The sequence below is a fragment of the Synchiropus splendidus genome, chromosome 19 (assembly GCF_027744825.2).
Source record: "Synchiropus splendidus isolate RoL2022-P1 chromosome 19, RoL_Sspl_1.0, whole genome shotgun sequence".
Lineage (NCBI taxonomy): Eukaryota > Metazoa > Chordata > Actinopteri > Syngnathiformes > Callionymidae > Synchiropus > Synchiropus splendidus.
The window spans coordinates 2,695,628-2,715,283 of NC_071352.1; the positions used below are offsets into that span (position 1 = coordinate 2,695,628).

At 48.1% G+C, this 19,656-nt stretch overlaps 4 protein-coding genes across 20 annotated transcripts; 3 read left to right on the forward strand and 1 right to left on the reverse strand.

Moving 5' to 3' along the window:
- The first annotated feature begins 82 nt into the window (after positions 1-82).
- si:ch211-195b15.7 (synembryn-A) lies at positions 83-6,407 on the forward strand. Of its 13 annotated transcripts, none has more exons than XM_053852553.1 (15): positions 83-197; positions 364-467; positions 743-820; positions 1,057-1,074; positions 1,832-2,316; positions 2,828-2,963; positions 3,047-3,235; positions 3,611-3,705; positions 3,769-3,916; positions 3,993-4,088; positions 4,165-4,309; positions 4,650-4,926; positions 4,991-6,044; positions 6,176-6,233; positions 6,347-6,407. In XM_053852553.1, the coding sequence occupies exons 2-13, from the start codon at positions 378-380 to the stop codon at positions 5,118-5,120; spliced, it is 1,887 nt and encodes a 628-aa protein (XP_053708528.1). In that variant the 5' UTR covers positions 83-197; positions 364-377; the 3' UTR covers positions 5,121-6,044; positions 6,176-6,233; positions 6,347-6,407. The 13 variants fall into 13 exon arrangements, with proteins under 13 accessions (XP_053708528.1, XP_053708531.1, XP_053708521.1 ...); XM_053852546.1 differs by having other exon boundaries at positions 84-197; positions 273-467; positions 6,347-6,406; XM_053852547.1 differs by having other exon boundaries at positions 139-197; positions 242-467; positions 6,347-6,406.
- On the forward strand, positions 5,831-6,999 carry unc119.2 (unc-119 lipid binding chaperone B homolog 2). Its single transcript, XM_053852315.1, has 5 exons — positions 5,831-6,044; positions 6,087-6,233; positions 6,347-6,437; positions 6,636-6,808; positions 6,878-6,999. The coding sequence occupies exons 1-5, from the start codon at positions 5,831-5,833 to the stop codon at positions 6,997-6,999; spliced, it is 747 nt and encodes a 248-aa protein (XP_053708290.1).
- A 256-nt stretch (positions 7,000-7,255) lies between these two features.
- Positions 7,256-14,017, forward strand: tspan4b (tetraspanin 4b). 2 transcript variants are annotated; one of them, XM_053852564.1, is made up of 9 exons: positions 7,256-7,427; positions 9,169-9,238; positions 9,325-9,516; positions 9,590-9,664; positions 10,628-10,723; positions 11,088-11,138; positions 11,278-11,391; positions 12,001-12,084; positions 12,458-14,017. In XM_053852564.1, exons 2-9 carry the CDS (start codon positions 9,170-9,172, stop codon positions 12,524-12,526), a joined length of 750 nt encoding a protein of 249 aa, XP_053708539.1. In that variant the 5' UTR covers positions 7,256-7,427; position 9,169; the 3' UTR covers positions 12,527-14,017. The 2 variants fall into 2 exon arrangements, with proteins under 2 accessions (XP_053708539.1, XP_053708540.1); XM_053852565.1 differs by lacking the exon at positions 11,088-11,138 and having other exon boundaries at positions 12,458-14,014.
- On the reverse strand, positions 13,331-19,210 carry bcl2l12 (BCL2 like 12). 4 transcript variants are annotated; one of them, XM_053852562.1, is made up of 9 exons: positions 19,052-19,210; positions 17,982-18,108; positions 17,263-17,443; positions 17,030-17,189; positions 15,468-15,756; positions 15,278-15,394; positions 14,768-14,844; positions 14,351-14,614; positions 13,331-14,277 (listed from the first exon to the last, which is right to left on the reverse strand). In XM_053852562.1, the coding sequence occupies exons 3-9, from the start codon at positions 17,439-17,441 to the stop codon at positions 14,239-14,241; spliced, it is 1,125 nt and encodes a 374-aa protein (XP_053708537.1). In that variant the 5' UTR covers positions 17,442-17,443; positions 17,982-18,108; positions 19,052-19,210; the 3' UTR covers positions 13,331-14,238. The 4 variants fall into 4 exon arrangements, with proteins under 4 accessions (XP_053708537.1, XP_053708535.1, XP_053708538.1 ...); XM_053852560.1 differs by having other exon boundaries at positions 18,946-19,081; XM_053852563.1 differs by having other exon boundaries at positions 17,982-18,112; positions 18,946-19,067.
- Positions 19,211-19,656: the final 446 nt, after the last annotated feature.

Consider the following 19,656-nt stretch of genomic DNA (forward strand, 5'->3'; position numbering starts at 1 on the left):
AGTTAGCGGGTCTTGATGGAAGGCCGCCACCACAAGACGAAGCAGTGTTGCTCCTGTTTGAGCCGCCAGGTGTTACATCACCTGCAGGTGGTGATGATGATGGTCAGAGTAAATCCAGAGCTCAGAGACGGAGGAAGAGGATTATTGCTGTGAGTTGGTTTGAAGGGTGAGAGTGGAGGTGCTGCACACATCAGCTGGTGAGTGGACCCTGAGTTTGGACAGTGCTGTCACATGGATATAGAGTCTGGTTTGGCTTGGTTTCCGGCATTTAGGACAAATCCAGTCGTCGTGTTTAGATGACACAGAACATCCAGCCGTCCGTGACCACACACATGGCACATGACTGGCTCTCTGCTCACTCAGCCTGGGGCTCCACCATGGTTCCAGATGTGGAGGCCATCATCCACAGCATCAACCGGGGGGACCAGGACGCCGTCCAGCTGCATCTGCTCACCTACAACACCCAGGTCTGTTGCTATAGCGACCGCATCAGAGACTCTGTCACCATGGAAACAACCTGCATCATAATTGTACCACTTTTGTGGCTCCAAACGAAAAGAGTCTCACCTGATCTCATTCAGTTTCTTCTTTACAAATGCTTTACTTATCGCAGTTTCTTCTGATCTTTATCTTCAACTTAAACATGAGCCCCATGTGCTAACTCTGCTCAGTTCAGTTCACGCAGCATGAATGTGTAACATCAGCACCTCCAGGTGAAACTCACTGACCTGATGTGCTTCAGTATGCAGACTGTTTCTTCACTGAGTCCCAGCAGAGGAAGAAGGTAGGAGTCTCATTGCCCTGCTGTCATCTGTGGCGTGTAAGACGATGTAGATACTTAGTCAGCATATTTTATTTATGATCGCATGAATATGACAGCATGTCACAGAGATCAAATCACAAATTTTGCACATTGATCCGCTACATGTTGCCTATCATCTATGAGTATGTTATGAAAACATGAGACTAAACTAGATCTGTATGAAACCATTGTTTTCAGTGTGATTTTAAATCCCTGTTTCTTCTCTTTCATGTCTGCTGGTCTTCCATTGGCAGCAACAAAAGCTGGAGCAGGTCAGCCAGTGTGGTCCTGCAGTAGTTTGATGAAGTATTACTGTAATCTCAACTGTGTAATCACATCTCTGTCTTCCAAAGCTGCTTGTCTTGTCATGACTCAGCACAATTGCCCGTTCACCTTCACCTAGCTGTCATCTGCTCGGCTAGAAGCAGACTGAGGATAAAACCCAATAAGAATCGATGGTTTGTTGAAGCAGCGGCCAGTGGAATGTTTGTCCACACTTTGGTTTGTTGCCAGAGCGGGTCACATGGCTGCCGCTGCCGAGACATTGTCGATTGGTGGAAGAGCAGCGCCCAGTTCTGTTAGGCAAGCCTGCAGTAGCTTCGCCTGGGTTTCGTTGGTCTCATGGTCTCAGAAGAAGGAGCTGCTGTCACTCAAATGTTTTACTTGTAATAATGCCTTTAGAGCTGAGGGCCGCAACTGGCCCCTTGGCCAGGCTCAACTGAGAGTCCTTCTCAGTCTCTGCCCCGAAACGCTCACAGTAAGTAGAGAATGATAGTATAAACAAACGGAAGTCGATACTCTTTGTTGTCGACGTTGAAGCACACGGTTGCATTACTGAGTCGTGAACAAGTTCAGGAAAGTTTGTGATGAAGTGGAGCTTGGTAGGTGGCGCTGTTGGTTTAGAAGGGACGTGAGACCATTTCAATGACACCCCACATCATGTGTGAAGCTCTGAGGACACTGTTTCATGAAGCCTCACCAGCCCTGAGAATGGACGACAATAGTGACTCTCCTCTCTTGTGTGAACAGTTTCGTCAGAACAAAGTGAGACTCTCTGCTGACTCTGACTCCGACTCTGACCTGGATGAACCTGATCTTCTTCTCAGGCAGGTTGGGACCTCAGGATCTTGGTTGGTCTTCAGTCACTGGTCTCCTCCTTCCTCTCTCCAGAGACTGGCCGCAGCCCTGCTGGGCTTCATCAGTGGCCCCCTCCAGCCGCCTGTGCTGTACCTTTGTCTGCAGACGCTGCGCATCCTCTCCCGGGACCACAGAGGGCTGCAGCCCCTGGTCAGCCATGGCGCCTTGCTCACTCTGGCTCAGCTCGCCAACCTCAGCTGTCATGGCGGCTTCGAACCAGCTTTGGATTCCACAGACGGCCAGCGCTGGGGAAACGCTGGTCATGTGACCCTGGCCACAGCACAGGACGGGGACGGGTGCAGGAGGGAGGCCATCAAGGTCCTGTGCAACGTCATCTACAACAGCCCTCAAGCACAGGAGACAGCCAGCGCCCTCAGGTGGTCGAAATGATGACATGCGTTGACTTTGGTGTGGAGGCAGTCGGACAAGCATGAGCTCCTGGAGTGTGGAGGTGGAGATGGATGTAGTGGAGGAGGAGATGAAGAGGAGAGGCGGGAGGATGCACGAGACAGGTTCAGGTGGAGGAGGCGGCCGGACGGACAGCGGTTCGAAGGAGAAGACCATCTTTTCTCTCAGCACATTTTAATGGTCAACAGATCAAGGGCTTCAGAAAATAAATATCTCACCGGTTAAACAGGTTAAAAAACATAGCCACTATTACAGAAAACAAAATGAATACTGGAGCTAATACTGAAATGAAATTTTCAATAACAAGGAATGGTCTCATTTATAATAATTCTCGAATTATTATATTATTATTCGAGTGTAATATTAAATATTATAATTTATAATAATTATATATGAGCTTGTTTTAAAACAGAAAAGAGTACAAGCTATATTCTTGTTTGTTTCGACTCCGGTCTGAACGATGCGCTCTGCTCTGTGAAGGCTGCTGCACGCTGTGTGGCGGAGTGTGAGGCGGGGGATGCGGAGTGTGGCGGCCTCTAGTGGACGATTCTATGAGCTGCGGCTCCTCTTTCTCCTGACAGCCCTGAGGCCTGAGCTCCGACTGCAGCTTCAGCAGGTCCAACACGCCCGTCTCATTCAGATCCCTCCTGCTGCTCAGACCCAGCATCCAGAGTCACCGTCCTGGGTTTGCTCTTCCAGGAGCGGGGGGTGTCGGTGCTCACCCAAGCCCTTGAGCAGAGCTTGGAGGTGAGGAGGAGAGAAGGCTTCGTTGTGGTCAGCGAGAGCTCGGGAGTTCGGCTCTCCATGGAAGCATCCCGGGAGGTCATCGAGATCCTGAAGACGCTCTTCAATGTTTGCCACAAGTTAAGTCAAGAGGAGCCGGATGAGGTGAAAGCACACACTCTCATGCTCGCACTTGTACCACTGGGAGACCTGGATTGTAGAAAGTAGACTGTGATGCCACTTCAAACTCAGTAAATTCACTTTTGAAGGTGAAGGGTCAGAATCCGGGTCCTTAGGTCACAGACTCCACAGGATGCCGGTTGAATCACCTACAAGACAACACTGCAGAAGAAAAACAAGGGTTAGATAGTTGCCAAGGTTATGTCCTTATCAGCTACTCCCAGACTTCCTGTTCCAGACAGAGGAAGTGACAAGTCTTGGTGCGACTCCAGGTCCGCAGGATTTCTAAGCAACCGTCTTAACCAGCCAATGTTCGTCAAATGTAACGGACATTTTTACCTTCATTTCGTTTCGTCTTAGGAAGACGCAGCTCAATATCGCCACCTGGCTGCTGTTCTGCGCCACTGCCTGCTGTGCTCGTGTGAAGAGGAGCACGTGCTGGAGGAAGTCCAGGGGTGAGTCAGGAAGCGATGCCTCAGCCGACTGCTTGACACGAGGGGTGTGTAAACGGCGGGCAGGCACGCGGCCAACGTCCTGTCGGTGCTGCCGCTCACGTGTCTGGACGTCCTGCTGTCGGGTCCTCAGAGAGCCACCCACCACTGGGAGGGCGTGGACATGGACGCCGTCCACTCCCTGCTGCTGCTGATGGAGCGGCGGCTCGGCACGGCAAGTGGGGTCGTCCGGGTCACAACCTCCACCATGACCTTGGATTGTTAACACAGTTCCTCTGCTTTGATCCCAGGGTCAGAAGCTGAAGGAGAAGCTGACTCCTGTGCTGAACCTGCTGACCGAGAGCTGCAGGGTTCACCGGGAAACCCGGCGCTACTTACGACAACAGGTACTCGCTCACTGGCAGGTCTCCTGGATACATGCGCAGCTGTGAGAGACCGGAATGTTCCGTCCGATGTTTCCAGATCCTCCCCCCGCTCAGGGACGTGTCCACCCGCCCAGAGCAGGACTGCTCGCTCCGAGGTCAGCTCGTGCGTCTCATGACACACGTGGACACAGATGTCAAGCACTGTGCCGCCGAGCTTCTGTTTGTGCTCTGCAAGGAGAACGGTAAAGTGCCGCTGCAGCAGCATATCCATCCCATCTGTTGCTGAGGTATCTGACCGAGTCTGAGAGCCACCTGCAGGAGGAAGACTCAGGCCAGGCTGGACTGTTTGGCCCAAAACAGATGGGCTCATTCTTGCTCTGAGCTCCACTGGTTTCTCCTGCAGTTGCAGCTCTATCTACTGAACTACTGTTGCTTTGCTAGTTAGTTAGTTGATCTGCTGTCTGGTGAGATTGGGGGATTCTCAACCTGTCTGTGGTTTGGACCCTCATTTTTGACACCCCATCACAGGGTGGAAACTGTTGACTGCTGAGGTTGTGAGCAGCCGACGGTCTCTCTTCACAGTCAGCCGCTTTGTCAAATACACGGGCTACGGGAACGCTGCGGGTCTGCTGGCCATGCGAGGGCTGCTGCGAGGCGGGCGGACCTCAGGCCCGCGTCCCGCCCAGTACTCCAGCGACTCCGATTCAGACACTGAGGAGTACAGAGAGGCCAAATCCAGGATTAACCTGGTGACCGGCCGCGTGGAAGCAGAACAACCTGATCCGATGGAAGGCATGACGGAGGAGGAGAAGGAGGAGGAGGCGTGTCGTCTTATGGCCATGATTGACAGGCTGTCACGGTGAGAACGGTGGTGAAGGGCGGGGCGTATTTGGAGGCATTCACCTGTTCTGCTTCCTCTGCAGGGTCCAGATTATTCAGCCCATGAGTGTGACTGCAGATGGAGGGCTGGCTCCGCTCTGGGCCGGCAGGGAGGAGGAGGAGGAGGGCATGGTCCTGCTGACACAGGGCAGGAAGGACAGTGAGATAGAGTAGAACAAGATAATGCTGACTGGTAAATATCCTGGGTTTAGTGCAGACACACCCTCTGTTCTCAGGACTGATGTCGCGGCTCCAGTCTAGCGCTCGCCAGCGGCTGCTAATCATGGGTCAAAGGTCGAACCACATCTGTGGAAGATGGACTGAAATAGTCAAGTTGAGTTTTGCTTTGTCAGCAAATGTTTACAGTAAAACAGAATATTAAATGCTTATTTTTAGATTCTTACATTCACCTGCCATGTTTGTAGTTTTCTTGTGTAGAATAATAAACTAAATTGACCTTTGACCTCAGCGTCGTGACACATGCCTCCCTTAACGCAAGGTCATGTCCCAAACAGGTTGGTAATGAATCACCGCTAGTGAGTTCAGCGCGACGAGACTGTTTTTATCCAAACCACTTCTCAAGTTATCACGACCGAGTCTCGCTTCACAGACAAATGACCTGCTCCTCATTCTGTTTGCTTGGTGCTATCGCGGTGCTAGCCACCTGATGTCCAGGCTTCAGTGGCGATAGCGGCTGTATTGCTTTGGCCATAATAGACAGGCTGTGGATGCTAATCGGATTCCTGAATGCCGTTGTCTTACGAGGTCCGGGTTTAATTAGGGATTACGTTGGTCGTCAAATCCCCCGAGACTTTAGTCCAGCAGCCTGGGCTCAGCAGTGGAGCCACACTCCTTTCCCGGCTGGAGAAAGACTCGGGTGTCTGATGGAAGGTGTCGGGGAAACATCCAGGGGGCGGTTTGAGGACGAGAGTGGGGAAGAGGGGGGCGACTTGGGTGAAGGAGGAGGTGACGACTGGAGCCGTGTCATCTCTGACATGACTGCCGCCGCCGCTGCCACTGGGCAGGACACGCTGGAGTGGAGAGCAGGGGAGCCGGTGACGCCGCAGCAGGTCCTGCAGCTGGACTGCTACACTCCAGGTCAGTGGGTGCTCCTCCTCTCACGCGGCGTCCTGTTGGCAGCAGGAGGTGAAGCTGAGTGCATCTCCCTGGCAGATTATTTGTGCCTTCCAGAGGACAATATCTACAACATCAACTTCTCTCGCTTCAAGATCAGAGACCTGGGCAGTGGTGCGGTCATCCTGGATATTAAAAAGCATCGTCCCTTAGGTGAGTCTGACAAGGTCTGACATCCTGATGTTCTCACTGAAGATGGCCCTTGTTTCCTCTGAGCTCCTGGAGAGTAACACGATGAAGCCATGTGTTTGTGTCTGTTCTGCCAGAGATTCAGGAAGTGATCGATCTGGACCCCAGCAGGTTCATCCAGTACCACTTCTCTCCAGCTTTCCTGACCCTCAAAGAGATTGGAGCGACGTAAGTCGGACATTAACCTCTCACTTACACCACACTGTAATGCTCGAGAAGGCGACTGACAGCACTGGACTCTTAATTCATAATTCCCTGTTGCATCATCAGCTCTTCCTCATTCCGATGCTCTAACCTCAGCATCTGTGCTAGATTGGTTGAGCATTTTCCGCGGGGCCCTGACCTGCTGTTTTTCCTGTGTTCTAGCCTGGAGTTCACGGTGGGCAGCCGGGCGCTCAACAGGTTCCGTCTGATAGAGCGACACTTTTTCAGAAACCTGCTCCTCAAAACCTTCGATTTTGAGATTGGCTTCTGCATCCCGCACAGCAGGAACACGTGCGAGCACATCTACTGCCTGCCCGAGCTGGACCCGGCCACAGGTGAGCCCTGACCTCCCAAAGCAGCTGCGCAGAGGACAAACGCCTCTCTCGCTTCCTCGAACTCTACAGTGGCAGAGATGATCAGCAACCCCTTCCAGACACGCTCAGACAGCTTCTACTTCGTCAACAACAAGTTGGTGATGCATCACAAGGCGGAATATTCCTTCAGCAGCGGAGAAAACTGCGAGTGAGCTCGCTCCACTTTTTGGCTCTATATCACTTCCAGTGTCACAGTAGTGTGAAGCTAAAACAAAAGTAAAACTGTTTGTGTTTTTTTTATTGTGTTTTCAGTATGGTGCTTGTTGAACAAAGAGATTTAAACAGAAGTAGGGCAGAGGAGAGGCCGAGGGGGGATTGGGGGTGGGGGGAAGAGGAACTTGAGGAGGGGAAGAAGAGGGCGGGGCTTGGGGGAGAAGGACTGGCAGAGAGTCCCACATCTGGAAAGCATTGAGGACTGAGAGCAGGGTAAGAATTCCCACATGGAAAAATACATGCAGTCAGAAAGTTTGGACTCTGCTGAGGAAGACAAGTAAATTTGGGGGGAAAGGGTGAGAATTTAGGTCGGAGGAATCTTGAGGAGGCAAATCCGGAGGATCGCTAACGGACTCATCGGCTTCAGGTAAATCTTTGGCTCCTAACAGTTTTGAATCCCATCGGTCTGACGTGACTTGACTGGTCTGTTATCACCCACTGATGCGTCACATGCTCGGGTCGGCAGAGGTCTCAGTTAAGGTCACAGAACATGGTTGTTTTCCTGCTTTTATTTCATTAAAGCGGCTCAGGAGTGAATTTCAGCTTAGGTTTATACTTCCTTCCACTGGAGACAAATTCAAACGCGCTCTTTCATTCTCTCACAAGAGACAAATAGCAAATACATTACTATACTACAATATTATAATAGACAGGATGGGGAAATAAATTCAGTGTTTAAATCATTTTAAAATATTTCATGGTATAGAATCTCAAACTTTTTAGTTAGTTAGGTTTGTGTTTTAGGAAATGCCAGGATGGATTAATTTTAAACGAGGTTACCTGAGTAACCTCCTCTCTCTTTCATTTTTCATTAAAAACATCTATTATCTATTTCAGCCATCAGACGTGAAACGACTTTTTGAAGTGTGAAAAGTAGGAAACACGAAACTTGTGGAAGCGTTTGTAAACAATGAGTCAAATGAAAAGCTGTCTGCGATGCAGCTGCCTGCTGAAATAGTAAACATAAACACATAAACAGTTCAGGGCAACTCCAATGAAAGAGGGCGGGGTGGTTGGGCGTGGTTTGCTCCATCCTGGTTGACGAGCGACAGGTTTGGAATGCCGTCAGTCATCACAGGGATCGTGGTATTTGCGTCGTCTCATGAGTCCCCCGATGTTTCACGACGACTGCAGTTTTTAAAAAAATGACGGACCGCAACATCAACAGCGACTGTTTTCCTTCGGAGGTCACGCGCGCGGACCACAGACACGCTCACGCGGCCGCGGTTGCTCCGCTCCGCATCAGCCGTTGGGAAGTGACGCGGTCTGATCCACACGCGGAGCATAAATCACCATCACTCGTGTTTGTGCGTCTTTGCGATGGGAAACGCCTTCGGCGGTATAATTAGTTCTGTCCAGGAGGGAAGGGAGCTTCCTTCCTGTCAGGGGCTGGACTTCCTGTTTGGGGCCCGTCGTCAGTGTGAGGAACCTTCAAACTCGGCTCCAGTGAACGTGTTTTCAAGCTGCGTTTAAGCACAACAAATCACGTTTGTTTCACACACAATGAGAACAATTCATACAATAAAAATCATTTCAATATGTCGATGAAATGCTTCATTTTGATCTGCAATAATCTCTGAGGTACAGTTCTTTCCAAACATGTACTTGAATGCATCATGTCTGATCATCTTCTCCATATCAGTGTAAAAGCCGGATGAATTATTGATTGTCAGGTAAAGACAAACTCTCATGCAGTGACATGGTCTAAACAGTTCCATGAGTGAACCATGTGACCAGCCTCCAACAGCCGTGCGGGGTTCAGTCCCAGCAGATGACCTTGGTGTGCTCCGTCTGTGAGTCATTATTTTGACTGGACTGAGGAGTGGGCTCAGAGGTCGTGGGACTGCCCTTTAGAACACACGTAAAAAAAAATGACACTTTCAGTTACTTCGTTGGTAAAGGACGGAGAACACAAGTCCAATAAATCCAGCCATTTTGGATCCACAGCAGCAATATGTAAAGGAGTGATGGGCTGATGAGGCTTCGGGAAACAGGCTCCTGATTTTCTAGCCCAATACCAGTGCTTGTGATAAAGTTGCAGATTTTAGCAGTGTGTTCTGCGTGAGCTTCATAACTGGCTCTGATCAAGCAGATCATGTCTCTTGCAGGATGTCGGTGTCTCGGAGGTGCTTGTGCTGCGTCAAGTATTTGATGTTTATCTTCAACCTGGTCTTCTGGGTAGGTGTTTTCCCACACGCGTGCATGAGCCGTACAGTCACGTGACCGCGGTGTGCCTGACCTCTGCCCGACTGTTTCCTGAGCAGCTGGGAGGATGCGGCCTGTTTGGCGTCGGGGTCTGGCTGTCCTTCACTCAGGCCGAGTTCTCCTCGCTTCCCCTCTCCTTCCCGTCTCTCTCTGCTGCCAATCTGCTGCTGGTGGCCGGCGGCATCACCATGGTGACAGGCTTCCTGGGCTGTCTGGGAGCCCTGAAGGAGCAGCGCTGCCTGCTGTTCATGGTGAGAGCAGCTCAAGAGCACATAGAGCAACAACTTGTTGTGGCTCCCATCAACCCTGATCTCTGCCCTGCAGTTCTTTGTCATCCTCCTGCTGCTGGTTCTGACTGAAGTAACTCTCACTCTCGTCCTTCACATTTTCAGAGACCAGGTGAGTTCACCGCCCCCCCCACTGGCCACATAGCAGCTGTGCAGCAGAGCCTATCAAAGGCACATGACAAATTAGAATTAAAGAGACAAAGATAAATAAATATTTTTTAGCAAGATGTTGCTGCTCTAAACTGATTTATTATATAATTGAATACCTTTATTTAGTATCTTAAATTTCATTGCTAGCAATGCACTCAATAGGACAGCAGGTGGCAGTAGCGAACTCAGTTGCACAAGCCACTGTAGGACGAAGAAGAAATCGCTACTGATCTCACACACACACTCAGTATATAACGTTTTTTTCAAAAATTTGTGGCTCCGCATGCGAATCCAGAACACGACCAACGTTTGACCTTTTATCAGAATTCCCTGAAGTTTTCACTAGTTAATCTATTTTAGATTTATTTTGCGAAACAGAGACACACAAACGGTCTCACGTGCAGCTGCAATAATAGAAATACAACTATTGAGCCGTGGCATTTTCAGTTTATAGTGACCATCTAACACTGGATTAAATAGATCAACTTACATTTTCCAGCAAGTACATTTTAGAGTTAAAAATTGTAAAAGATAATCAGTTCGTCTTTCGATACACGTGATTAAGAACGAGGTAGGAAGGTAAAAGTTGTTGCATCTGTTGGGTAAAACGTGTCAAAATTAATGAGAGAAAACAAAACATATGAGGAATCAAAGACAAAAGTTCTAAAAATGTTTTACTATGATTGATGTTTTTAAGAGAGAGATTGTAGTTCCAAACCAAATGAGTAATTTGAGTTAAGAGATCCGAACATTGCTAAATGAGAATAGCTTTCTGAAAGGAAGTGTGTGCGAATAAAGAAGGTTAATATGTCTCATATTTCCTTGTTGATATTTTGTATTTCTGCTGAGATCTGTCACTGTCACTTGAAATGGAGTTTAAAGTGAGTTCATGAGCATATCTTCATGGCTGCGTGTCTTGTTCTAGCTGGACTCTAAAGCTCAGGATGAACTAAAGGAAGGAATGAAAGTTTATCCCTCTGAACCTGGACTGAAGAAATCGTGGGACAACGTCCAGAAGATGGTGAGTAAACGTCGTCCATCTCTTCGTTTCTTGATCTGTGAGTCACAGTTAGCGTGAGACACCTGCAGAAGTCAACCATCAGAAATCGACACAGTGAACACTGACAGAGTAAAATAAGCTGATTCTTGCTCAAGCTGAACCTGTCACTGTGGCCGCGTGAGGAGGGTCATTTATGTGTCCATAAATGGGGAAAGCGTATCTTCATTTTTTTCCCTTTCGAATGCTATAAACCTGAAGAAGCTCCCTCTGATTTTGGGATGCAACTGAAACCAGAGGACAGAGTTACAACATTCTTCCAGTGGAGCTGGAAAACTCATTGCAATGTAAAGTAGATTCTGGTTTTTCTCTCCTTTCTTGCTCTCAGATTCCTCCCTATCGTCACCTGCATGGCAGTGGGCAGATGAAGGAAATAAAAGTGGGCTGTTAAATAGGAAAACACAAGATAAAAAAGGCCTCTTTTGCTGCAAGTGATCCGTTGGAGTCTCAACAGCAGGAACTCGCTGTTAAATGTGGCTGATGCTGACGTTTGTTTTCTCTTCTCATTCGTGCTCCAGTTCAAATGCTGCGGTGTGAAGAACAAGACGGACTGGTACGACGTTCTGAATGGAACGCTGCCTTCGTCCTGCTGCTCTGTGGGGGTGGACCACTGCGTGGAGGGATGGAGTGAGGTCAGTCCCGTCCAGAATAGCTCATATTAGTGGATCCAGATGTGAGTATCGTTGATGAGTGCTAGTAGAAAAGAGTGCAGAGGGTCTGGAGGGGGGGGGATTGTATTACATGTGTTCTTACACCATCATCATCGTCGCACGTAAAAACAGATGAGTCGTTAACCTACAAACCTGCTCCGTCATACCAGCAACAGCACACACCGGTTCTGGGACGGGGAGTGTTGCCACACGGTGGTGAATCAAAGCTAAATGTTTGTCTGGAATGCAGGAGGGAAACTGTGAGAACATGAGGAGAAACAGCAGCTACATCACAGCTTTCACTGTCGACATCGAGTCATTCAGAGACAACTTGATCATGTGAGGAACTGACAGAGGAGAGCAGCAAATAACTGTTAGGATTTTCCAACTTTGATGACAAATATAGATTTGCTGAATGAACTCTCGCTTATCAACAGCTTCATGAAACTTGACTTTTATAACTTATTTAAAGAAGAGTTGTCGTGTGAATGGGACCAAAGATAGAACCCTGTGGTGCACCCGAGGCGAGTGAGCTGCAGGTGTGACGAAGAAAAGCTTCCGGTGGTTTTAATCACTGCGTGTCGCCTGCAGCCGTGCTACGACAAGGCGCGTCAGTGGCTGCTGGACAACATCCCATCAGTGCTGGTGTTTGGAATCTGCATCGGCGTGGTGCAGGTAACCGTCACCGTCTCTTGCTCTCAACACCACTGTCCCTCATTCTCACTTCATGCTTCACAATTCATTGCAAAGTCGATGAAACCAAGTTCACCAGTCACTACTGAGTTGTTATTAGAGTTTCCTCTTTGTTTTGAATTTTAGCCGTGTCATTGTCTTCAGAGAGGCATAGTTTGTACTTCTACCATAATATTTAAATAATTTCTTTATTTGTTAGTTTTTTTTGCTCACTTCTACCTTTGTCATGTAGCATCACATCTGATGTTAAAAAGTCTCAAACAATGTTGAATATTTGCTTAAAACCAATAGACCTCTGCAGCAACTGTATGTGTCCAGCTCAGGCGATGACTCATCTCCTCTCTTCTCTTCTCAGATTCTGGCTCTGGTGTTCTCCATGCTGATGTACTGCCAGATCACATGTGCAGAGAAGTACGTGCACTGACCTACACAGAGTGGAGTCTCCTGCTTCCGTCATCCACCTGACTGAAGACCAAGGTCACTCAGATCCAAACTGTTCCCAAATTGATTCTGTTGGTTGATTGTTAGTGTTGCAGTGCAGCAGATATTTAATTGTGTGATCAGAAATATGTAAACAACAAACATGGCCGACTCAGCGGGCATGCTGCAGTTTTATCGTCCAATCTGAATATTCGCGCCAAACAGCGTGTTTGCACTCCCTAAAAAACAGCGGCATTACACGGCGGTGCAATTCTGCCTATGTCCACCAGGGTCGCTAACGCACCCTCTATATCGCCAAATCAACAGCCTTGAATGAAACCTCGCTAATTCTGATTGATTCTTCTCATGTCCCCTATTATTCGCTTATTTGAAGACTGTGAATTGTACATTTGCTTGTGTTAATCATTTTGCTTGTGCTTGAGGTATTTACGATGTTTGGCTGAAATACCAGCTCGCCATTGTATTTATAGTGTCTGTATAAATTGAATTTACCACTTGGATCATGCTAGTGTTTCCCTCACTTCTCACTGGACTGCACTTCTTGGATCTACTTGGAAGTGAGTTCAAGGCTGTTTGGCAGTAAATCAATGTCTAAAATGAGCTTCAGATCTTGCGCGAATGAACCACACGCCCATAAGAACAGGTGTGTGTGAGTATGTGAAGTACCTCCAGGAACCTGAGCAATAGGTGGAATACAAAGGCTTTATATGTATGAAACTACTTTTATGAGATACATATCAACACCCATACTTTTCTTCAATAGAAAAACATTTTTATTTATCTTAAAATAAAAAATAAATTCATCACATGTACATTGATTCAGTGCATTGGTAAAAATACAATAACAATATAACAACAAAATTGTTGTACAGCCAAATGGGCTTAAATTCGTCTTCTAAATCCACAGCAGTGGAGACTTGAAAGTCTCTTGGGGCTCTTCATAAATAGACGTCGACAGGAACAACCTTAAATAATAGCTGCTAATAAAACTGCCCTCCTCTAGTGTTGAGACTTTTCATAAAAAACGTGAATGTAAACAGACTTGGATGCAAGTCATCAGGGCCACACAACACGATGCGGTAACACAACACAAGTCGTCTCACTGGAACAATAAAAAATGTGCAACAGCTGTTCAATAAAGTCCCTGCAGTTTAAGGTTCGGTCGGAGAACCTGTAGCATCTGTGTGTTCCAGACTATCTGCATTCAAAAGTCCACAGTTGTTGGGCTCATTTTGTCCCTACTTCACTTCCTGTTTGAGGTCCGACGTTGTCGCTGCTGAACCATTTAAATACAATGACAAGTGTGCAACTCAGTTGCCATGGAGACAGTCAACAAGCCACGCCTTTCGGGCCACAGGTAAGAATTGGCTTGAAAGATGACGAAGTGTGTGTTTGGCTGAGACCAGTGTGTGTTTCCCTTCAGTGATGAAGGGAAACACACACTGTTATCAGGACCAGGGTCTCGGGACAGTGAAGAAACTGAGAGCAAAAAAGGACTATTACAGCGGCTGAAACAGCCTAAAATGTTCTCCCCTCCTGCTGGAGCCTGACTCCAACAGGCAGAGCTGAAGTAGGGAAAAGAAAACCTTCCTCCAGACAGGAGTATCTTTGGACTGAGCTCAGTGCCTGACGGTCAGATTGACTCAGGTCAGCAGTGTTTCTCAGTGTCAGGTCCGCGGCTCTGGTGAAGTGGAATCAGTCGAACTCTGAGTCACTGAGGTCCACCACGTTCTCCTGGAGGTGAAGAGGAGAATGTTTAGAGACTGTTTTCTCAGATGGAAACACCAGGCAGCACAGCGCCTCTCACCCATCCTCCGTGACTCTTCACCCAGGGGGCAAACGTCTCCATGTAGCACTCCGCATAGCCCTGCATGAGTTGGGCTCCGGTGGCGGTGACGATGCGGCGAGACACTTCCATGGAGACGGCCATGCGTCTGAGCGTGGGGCTGGCCGTCGGTGGCAAGGGTGGGGCTTCGTTCATCTGAGTGCTGCTGACTGTGTCCAGGAGCTTTGCGTACGACGCGAACGAGAGACGATTCAAGCTGCTGCGGAGAAAGGGATCCGTCTCAATCTGTGAAAAGACAAGAGGTCAGCCCTTCAGTGGCCGTCCTGCAAGGACGTGATTCACAATGACTTGTGTGTTGGATGCACATCGGCAGGAAGCGTGTCGTGCCCTGCGGACTGCTGCATCACAGACACATCCTTTTCAGCTGCCAATCCTCACCTTCTTGTTGATGCTGTCTCCTTCCACGCAGAGTAGTTGGACGAGCTGTTGCACTACCAGCTCTTTATTCCACTCCCCTGCAAGAGAAGTTTAACCACTCAATATCTACAAACCAAGATACAACTGCAGAAAAATGTGCGTCAACAAGCAATAGACTAGTGTTGACGATGCTTTTGGGTGATTCTCAACCAAACCCTGTGTGTAGAGTAGAGTAGAGTAAAGCAGGAGTAGAGTCGGGGTAGAGTAGAGTAGGACTAGAGGTAGAGTAGAGTAGGAGTAGAGTAGAGTATTGTAGAGTTACAGTGGAGTAGAGTAGGACTGGTAGTAGACAAAGACATTAAAGATGCACAACAGCCCAGTGCCGTCAGGGTGTCCTACAGTTCGCAGAAGGCACCAGCAGGGGGATGGTTGCGATGTGAATATGTCTACTCAGTCACTCGACCGAAGCCAGGATAGGTTGCACTTCCTCCAGGCATAGTTTCGGGGTCTCACTCCAGTGGAAGAGCTCACCTGTTGGGGGCGTTGGAGGCTGCACTTGACATTGCAGAGGGCTTCTTATACTGGTGCTTCTTTGGGCGATCTTTTCCAGCTTCTCTGCCACCTCATCGTAGAACTCAGGAGGGTGGCCTACCGAGACACACGTCAACAGTCACCTTCAACCTCCACCGGTGGCATCACCGGCACATCTGCCGAAGCTCACCAGGGGAAATGGTGGTCTCTCTGTGCTCATCTGTGGAGTCTATCAACAAGAATGTCGGCCTCTGTGGATGCGACCCGCTGTCTTGCTTCCCCTTCTCCTGGTCTCGCTCCGCCTCTGCTTCTCTCTCCTTCTCCCGCTCGCGCTCCCTTTTCCCTTCCTTCTCCTTCTCTATCCTCAGCTTGAAGAGCTTGGAGAGCTTCCTTCTGATGTTCTTCTGGCTGATCTTCTTGGTCTGCTTCTTCTCCCCATCTTCATCATCGGAGGACGATGATGGAGACTTGGCGCTTTCCTAAAGAAGGAAGGTCCAGTTATGTCACAGCCACAGACACCTCCAGTGGAGCTGATCTGACTGTGAAGGTCAAAGCACCACTGGGTGTCGTACATTATAACATAGCAACAATCATAAGTCACATATCAGGGACTTTCTGATAACTGATGGATCAAACTCCACACCTTTTATTGCACCCTGCTCTCGACCTTTGACCTAGTCAGCCATTGTAAACTATCTGTTGGGAATATTCTAGCGGAGCTTGGTTGTGATGTGATGGTCCTGACTAGTGCTGTGCTTAAAAAAATCAATTTTCCGATTCTGAATCGATTCGTACATCAATTCCATAAAATCGATTCGTATGTCCAAAGATCGGATTAATTAATTTATGTTTTAACACATATTATCCGGGTGAAGTCCAATCCCTTTGACGACCTCACGAATCACGTGACGCGACATCACCCAGAGCTCCTGTCCAAGCCATCCACCGGGCCACAACAAATGAAACTCGAGCGAACTTTACCACTAGCGGGTAATTCTGCACGCTCTGTCAAAATAACTGAAGCGATTGCAGGCTTCATTTGCAAAGATATGCGCCCGTCTTCCGTCGTTGAAAACGAGGGCTTGAGGCGGCTAATGAAAGTCACAGAGCCACACTACGCTATGGTGTCTCGCAAACGTCTGTTATCCCAAACATGCACCAGTCAGTAAAAGAAAACGTGAAAAGTAAGCTTCAGTCAGCAGTCAGGGTGGGTATTACAAGTGATACGTGGACATCATTCATTCATTCTCGTACATACTACAGACCACAGAGAACTGTTCACATACTGCACAATGACCGTCAGGTTGCTGTGAAGTCAGTAAGCAGCACTCTGTTTACATTTTCAGTGGCTGAGAATATCTTTTTTTCATTTTGATAATAACATAAAAATGCATTAGTATTAAACAGCAGCATCTTTTGGGTGAATTTCTAATGTCATATTTCTGTATAACAATGCACCAGTCCCATGAGCAGTCACATCTGGCGTTCTGTGTCTGGATCTTTATTATCATTTACTATGAATCCTTCATTAATTTCCTGTTGAATGTCAATATGATACTAGTATTAATACGTTGCATAACTTGTCATGTGATTATGGCAACAGCTCAGAAAATGGTTTAAATACTAACCTGAATCGAGATTGGATCAGATCGAATCGAATTGAATCGTGACAATCGATTCTAAGTCATGAGAATCGGAATCGAATCGATTCTTGAAATTAGAATCGATACCTAGCCCTTGTCCTGACCTCACCTTCTCCAGAGAGCCGTTAGCCTCCTTGCGGTAGTTGTTGCGGCGGGGCAGCTGCTTGAGGAAGCCCTTGAAGCCAGACTTCTTCTCATCTGAGGAGCTGCCATCGTCATCGTGGGGACCCGGCTCATCCTTGGGCTTGTGAGCGTCCCTGAAGTGAGCGCTGCAGGGACACGCACTGCCGCTTGAGCCAGGAGACTTGCTCACACTGTGAATGAAGGATGACGGGCCAGTACCTGAACTTGTTGTGGTCTTTGTAGGCTCCTCCCACCCGGCCAAGCCTCTCGTGGGTGGGGATGGCAAGGGTTCGATTGAGGAAAGCTTTGAGAACCAGATGGGTCTCGGTTTTAATCTCCAGGAGAGAGATGGAAGACACCGAGGAGACGGAGGGTAAGCGGCCGTCCGACTCCGACATCGCTGGTGGGACACAAGAGAAGGTCTGATCACGTGACTCCAGCGACACATCTCCACGCAAATGGCTCCAAAACACTCGCTCCATCTCTCACCACCCAACACATGCTCAGTTTCTCTACTAGTTTCTGTGGAACACCTTTGTTTGAAGTTTCATCCAGAGAGTATTTGTTCATCATTACAGTGATGAGGAAGACGATTTCTTTAAAGTGGAAGCATTGTTCCACAGCAGCTGCTTTAAATTCCATCAGTAAAATGTCGCTGAACCGGAGCTGATGACTGCTTGAGCTGCTGAAGACGCTTGAAGGAATCATGAATAGTAATAAAGGGGACTAGCCATCCGAGCGTCTCCCTCCCTCTGAGCTCTGTTGACAGTACACTGTTATTACAGTGGTGATCCCTGGAGTTCCCCTCGCTGCGTCACTCTCTTCTGCTTTTATGACACGCAGCAGCACTATCCTCATCACTCTGATGTGTAGATGTTCCCAGCCTTTGCTTTATCACATTAGATATGAAGAATGTTGTTCCTTTTAGTCCCATTTACCTCCAGCCTTGGAGGTGAGCTGCAGTGGTCAGGACCAAACAAAGGTGATCGATGGAAGGTGAAGCGGTGACTCGCTCATCTGAAGCCACTGCTGTGGGGATGAAGTTGCTGTCCGATCCAAAAACACCTGTCTCAAACAAACAAAAACAAACCATCTGAGACCAAGAGATGCCACAGCTCATTTAGCTTTCAGGACCAGCATTATTTATGTTTTTTTTTTTTTTTTGTAGTTTCACTGAGTGGACTGAATCACACCACCAAGCTCAGACCAAACTCTCCAAGTTCAGCCAGTTGGTTGACAAACACGAACGAGGTTTTGAGCCTGGCGTCGATAAAGTTTCCTAATGATGCAGCCAGGTCGAGCTGTTACTTATGAAGGTCAAAGCACAAGTGCACTGTTTACTCGGTTTATTATCAAGGAAAACATAGAACAACCACCATTATAATAATAATAATTGAAGCTCTATTCTCTATTAGTAGTATTATCTAGTAGTATCTAGTAGTATTACGAACTACTTTCTGATTAATACATCTTGGTATTTTCTAATGCAAGTTCTCCTTGAATATCGGATGAACAACAATATTTTCTGTAGATTGGTGGAGCAGAGCAACGGTATGACGTCACCGCAGCGTCGCGGAAATGACCCATGCTTTGGAAGGGTCCGGCCGAAGGACGACAGAACTTTCAAACCAACAAGTCGTCGGTTGAATGTGTCGGGACAAACGAGCCACCGCACGGAGAATGAACGAAACGCTCCCGATCGCTTGCGCGCTGGTACGCACGCGCTCACCGTGAAACTCTGTTTCGTCACTAAACACCGGCCGGGCAGTGAAACGCAGCTCCGGGGAAGATCCGCGATAAGATCGCTCTTTAGAAGAAGCTCCACCGCGAGTGCACCGTTTCACTGACACGATCGTGGGGTTTACCACAGCAGACCGGCAAAATCCTCCGTGTTCCAAGTACCGTTCGTTCCAAGTTGCCGTTTCGTTTCGCGTCTTCCGAAGTATCCCCCACTGAGGCCACGCAGTGACTTGAGAAGTTCGGTGAGTGAAAGGATCGCACTTTTTACCTGTTGGACTCCCGCGTCCTCTCGCCTGCTTCAGACTGTGACCCGGCCTTAGTTTCTCTCGTCAAGTGACGTCACATACGGCCACAGGGGCGGGGCCACGGGTGAACCAAATAGAGCGGCGAGAAATTCAGTGTATAGCCGGAAATAAGGATTTCAGGTGCTCGATGAATCGTGCCAGACTTTGGTCTCTTCCATTCCTCAAGTCCGCCTGATGACTCAGCGCGGCAAGTCCTGCTCACTGAAGAAACTCGGGCCTTTCCTTTCCAAAAACCCCACACGAAACACAGGCATTGTAATCGTTGCGAAACCTTAAACAAAGACCAAGGATGCTTACTGTAGAATTCGCGATGCTCTGTGAATGCCACGCCATTGTCAGCCTTGTTTGTTATTCACTGTCTGGTCAAGTCTTCATTCTCATTTACATCTTATTGGAATTATTATGGCACCAACACCAATCGACTCTCAATTCTTATAAAAAGATTAAAAAAAACATAAAAAACGTTGTTGAGAATCAAAAATAGTCTCTCTGAATACCTTCCACTAGAGGTCCTACTTGACTCATTTGAAAAGTTGTAGGTTGTTCCCTTGGTGATGTTTTGGTCATC

Bases quoted from the DNA above. Each gene is read 5' to 3' on its own strand.
- si:ch211-195b15.7 (XM_053852546.1), top strand. From the start codon at position 297: ATGACACAGAACATCCAGCCGTCCGTGACCACACACATGGCACATGAC. The intron at 2,964-3,046 runs GTCCAACACGCC...TTGCTCTTCCAG, and splicing joins TCCGACTGCAGCTTCAGCAG to GAGCGGGGGGTGTCGGTGCT. The intron at 3,917-3,992 runs GCAAGTGGGGTC...CTTTGATCCCAG, and splicing joins TGGAGCGGCGGCTCGGCACG to GGTCAGAAGCTGAAGGAGAA.
- unc119.2 (XM_053852315.1), top strand. From the start codon at position 5,831: ATGGAAGGTGTCGGGGAAACATCCAGGGGGCGGTTTGAGGACGAGAGT. The intron at 6,234-6,346 runs GTGAGTCTGACA...CTGTTCTGCCAG, and splicing joins TAAAAAGCATCGTCCCTTAG to AGATTCAGGAAGTGATCGAT. The intron at 6,809-6,877 runs GTGAGCCCTGAC...CGAACTCTACAG, and splicing joins CGAGCTGGACCCGGCCACAG to TGGCAGAGATGATCAGCAAC.
- tspan4b (XM_053852564.1), top strand. From the start codon at position 9,170: ATGTCGGTGTCTCGGAGGTGCTTGTGCTGCGTCAAGTATTTGATGTTT. The intron at 9,517-9,589 runs GTGAGAGCAGCT...TCTGCCCTGCAG, and splicing joins AGCGCTGCCTGCTGTTCATG to TTCTTTGTCATCCTCCTGCT. The intron at 11,139-11,277 runs GTGGGCTGTTAA...TTCGTGCTCCAG, and splicing joins GGCAGATGAAGGAAATAAAA to TTCAAATGCTGCGGTGTGAA.
- bcl2l12 (XM_053852562.1), bottom strand. From the start codon at position 17,441: ATGTCGGAGTCGGACGGCCGCTTACCCTCCGTCTCCTCGGTGTCTTCC. The intron at 17,190-17,262 runs GTACTGGCCCGT...GTGTCCCTGCAG, and splicing joins AAAGACCACAACAAGTTCAG to CGCTCACTTCAGGGACGCTC. The intron at 14,845-15,277 runs GTGAGCTCTTCC...CTTCTCTTGCAG, and splicing joins GCCTCCAACGCCCCCAACAG to GGGAGTGGAATAAAGAGCTG.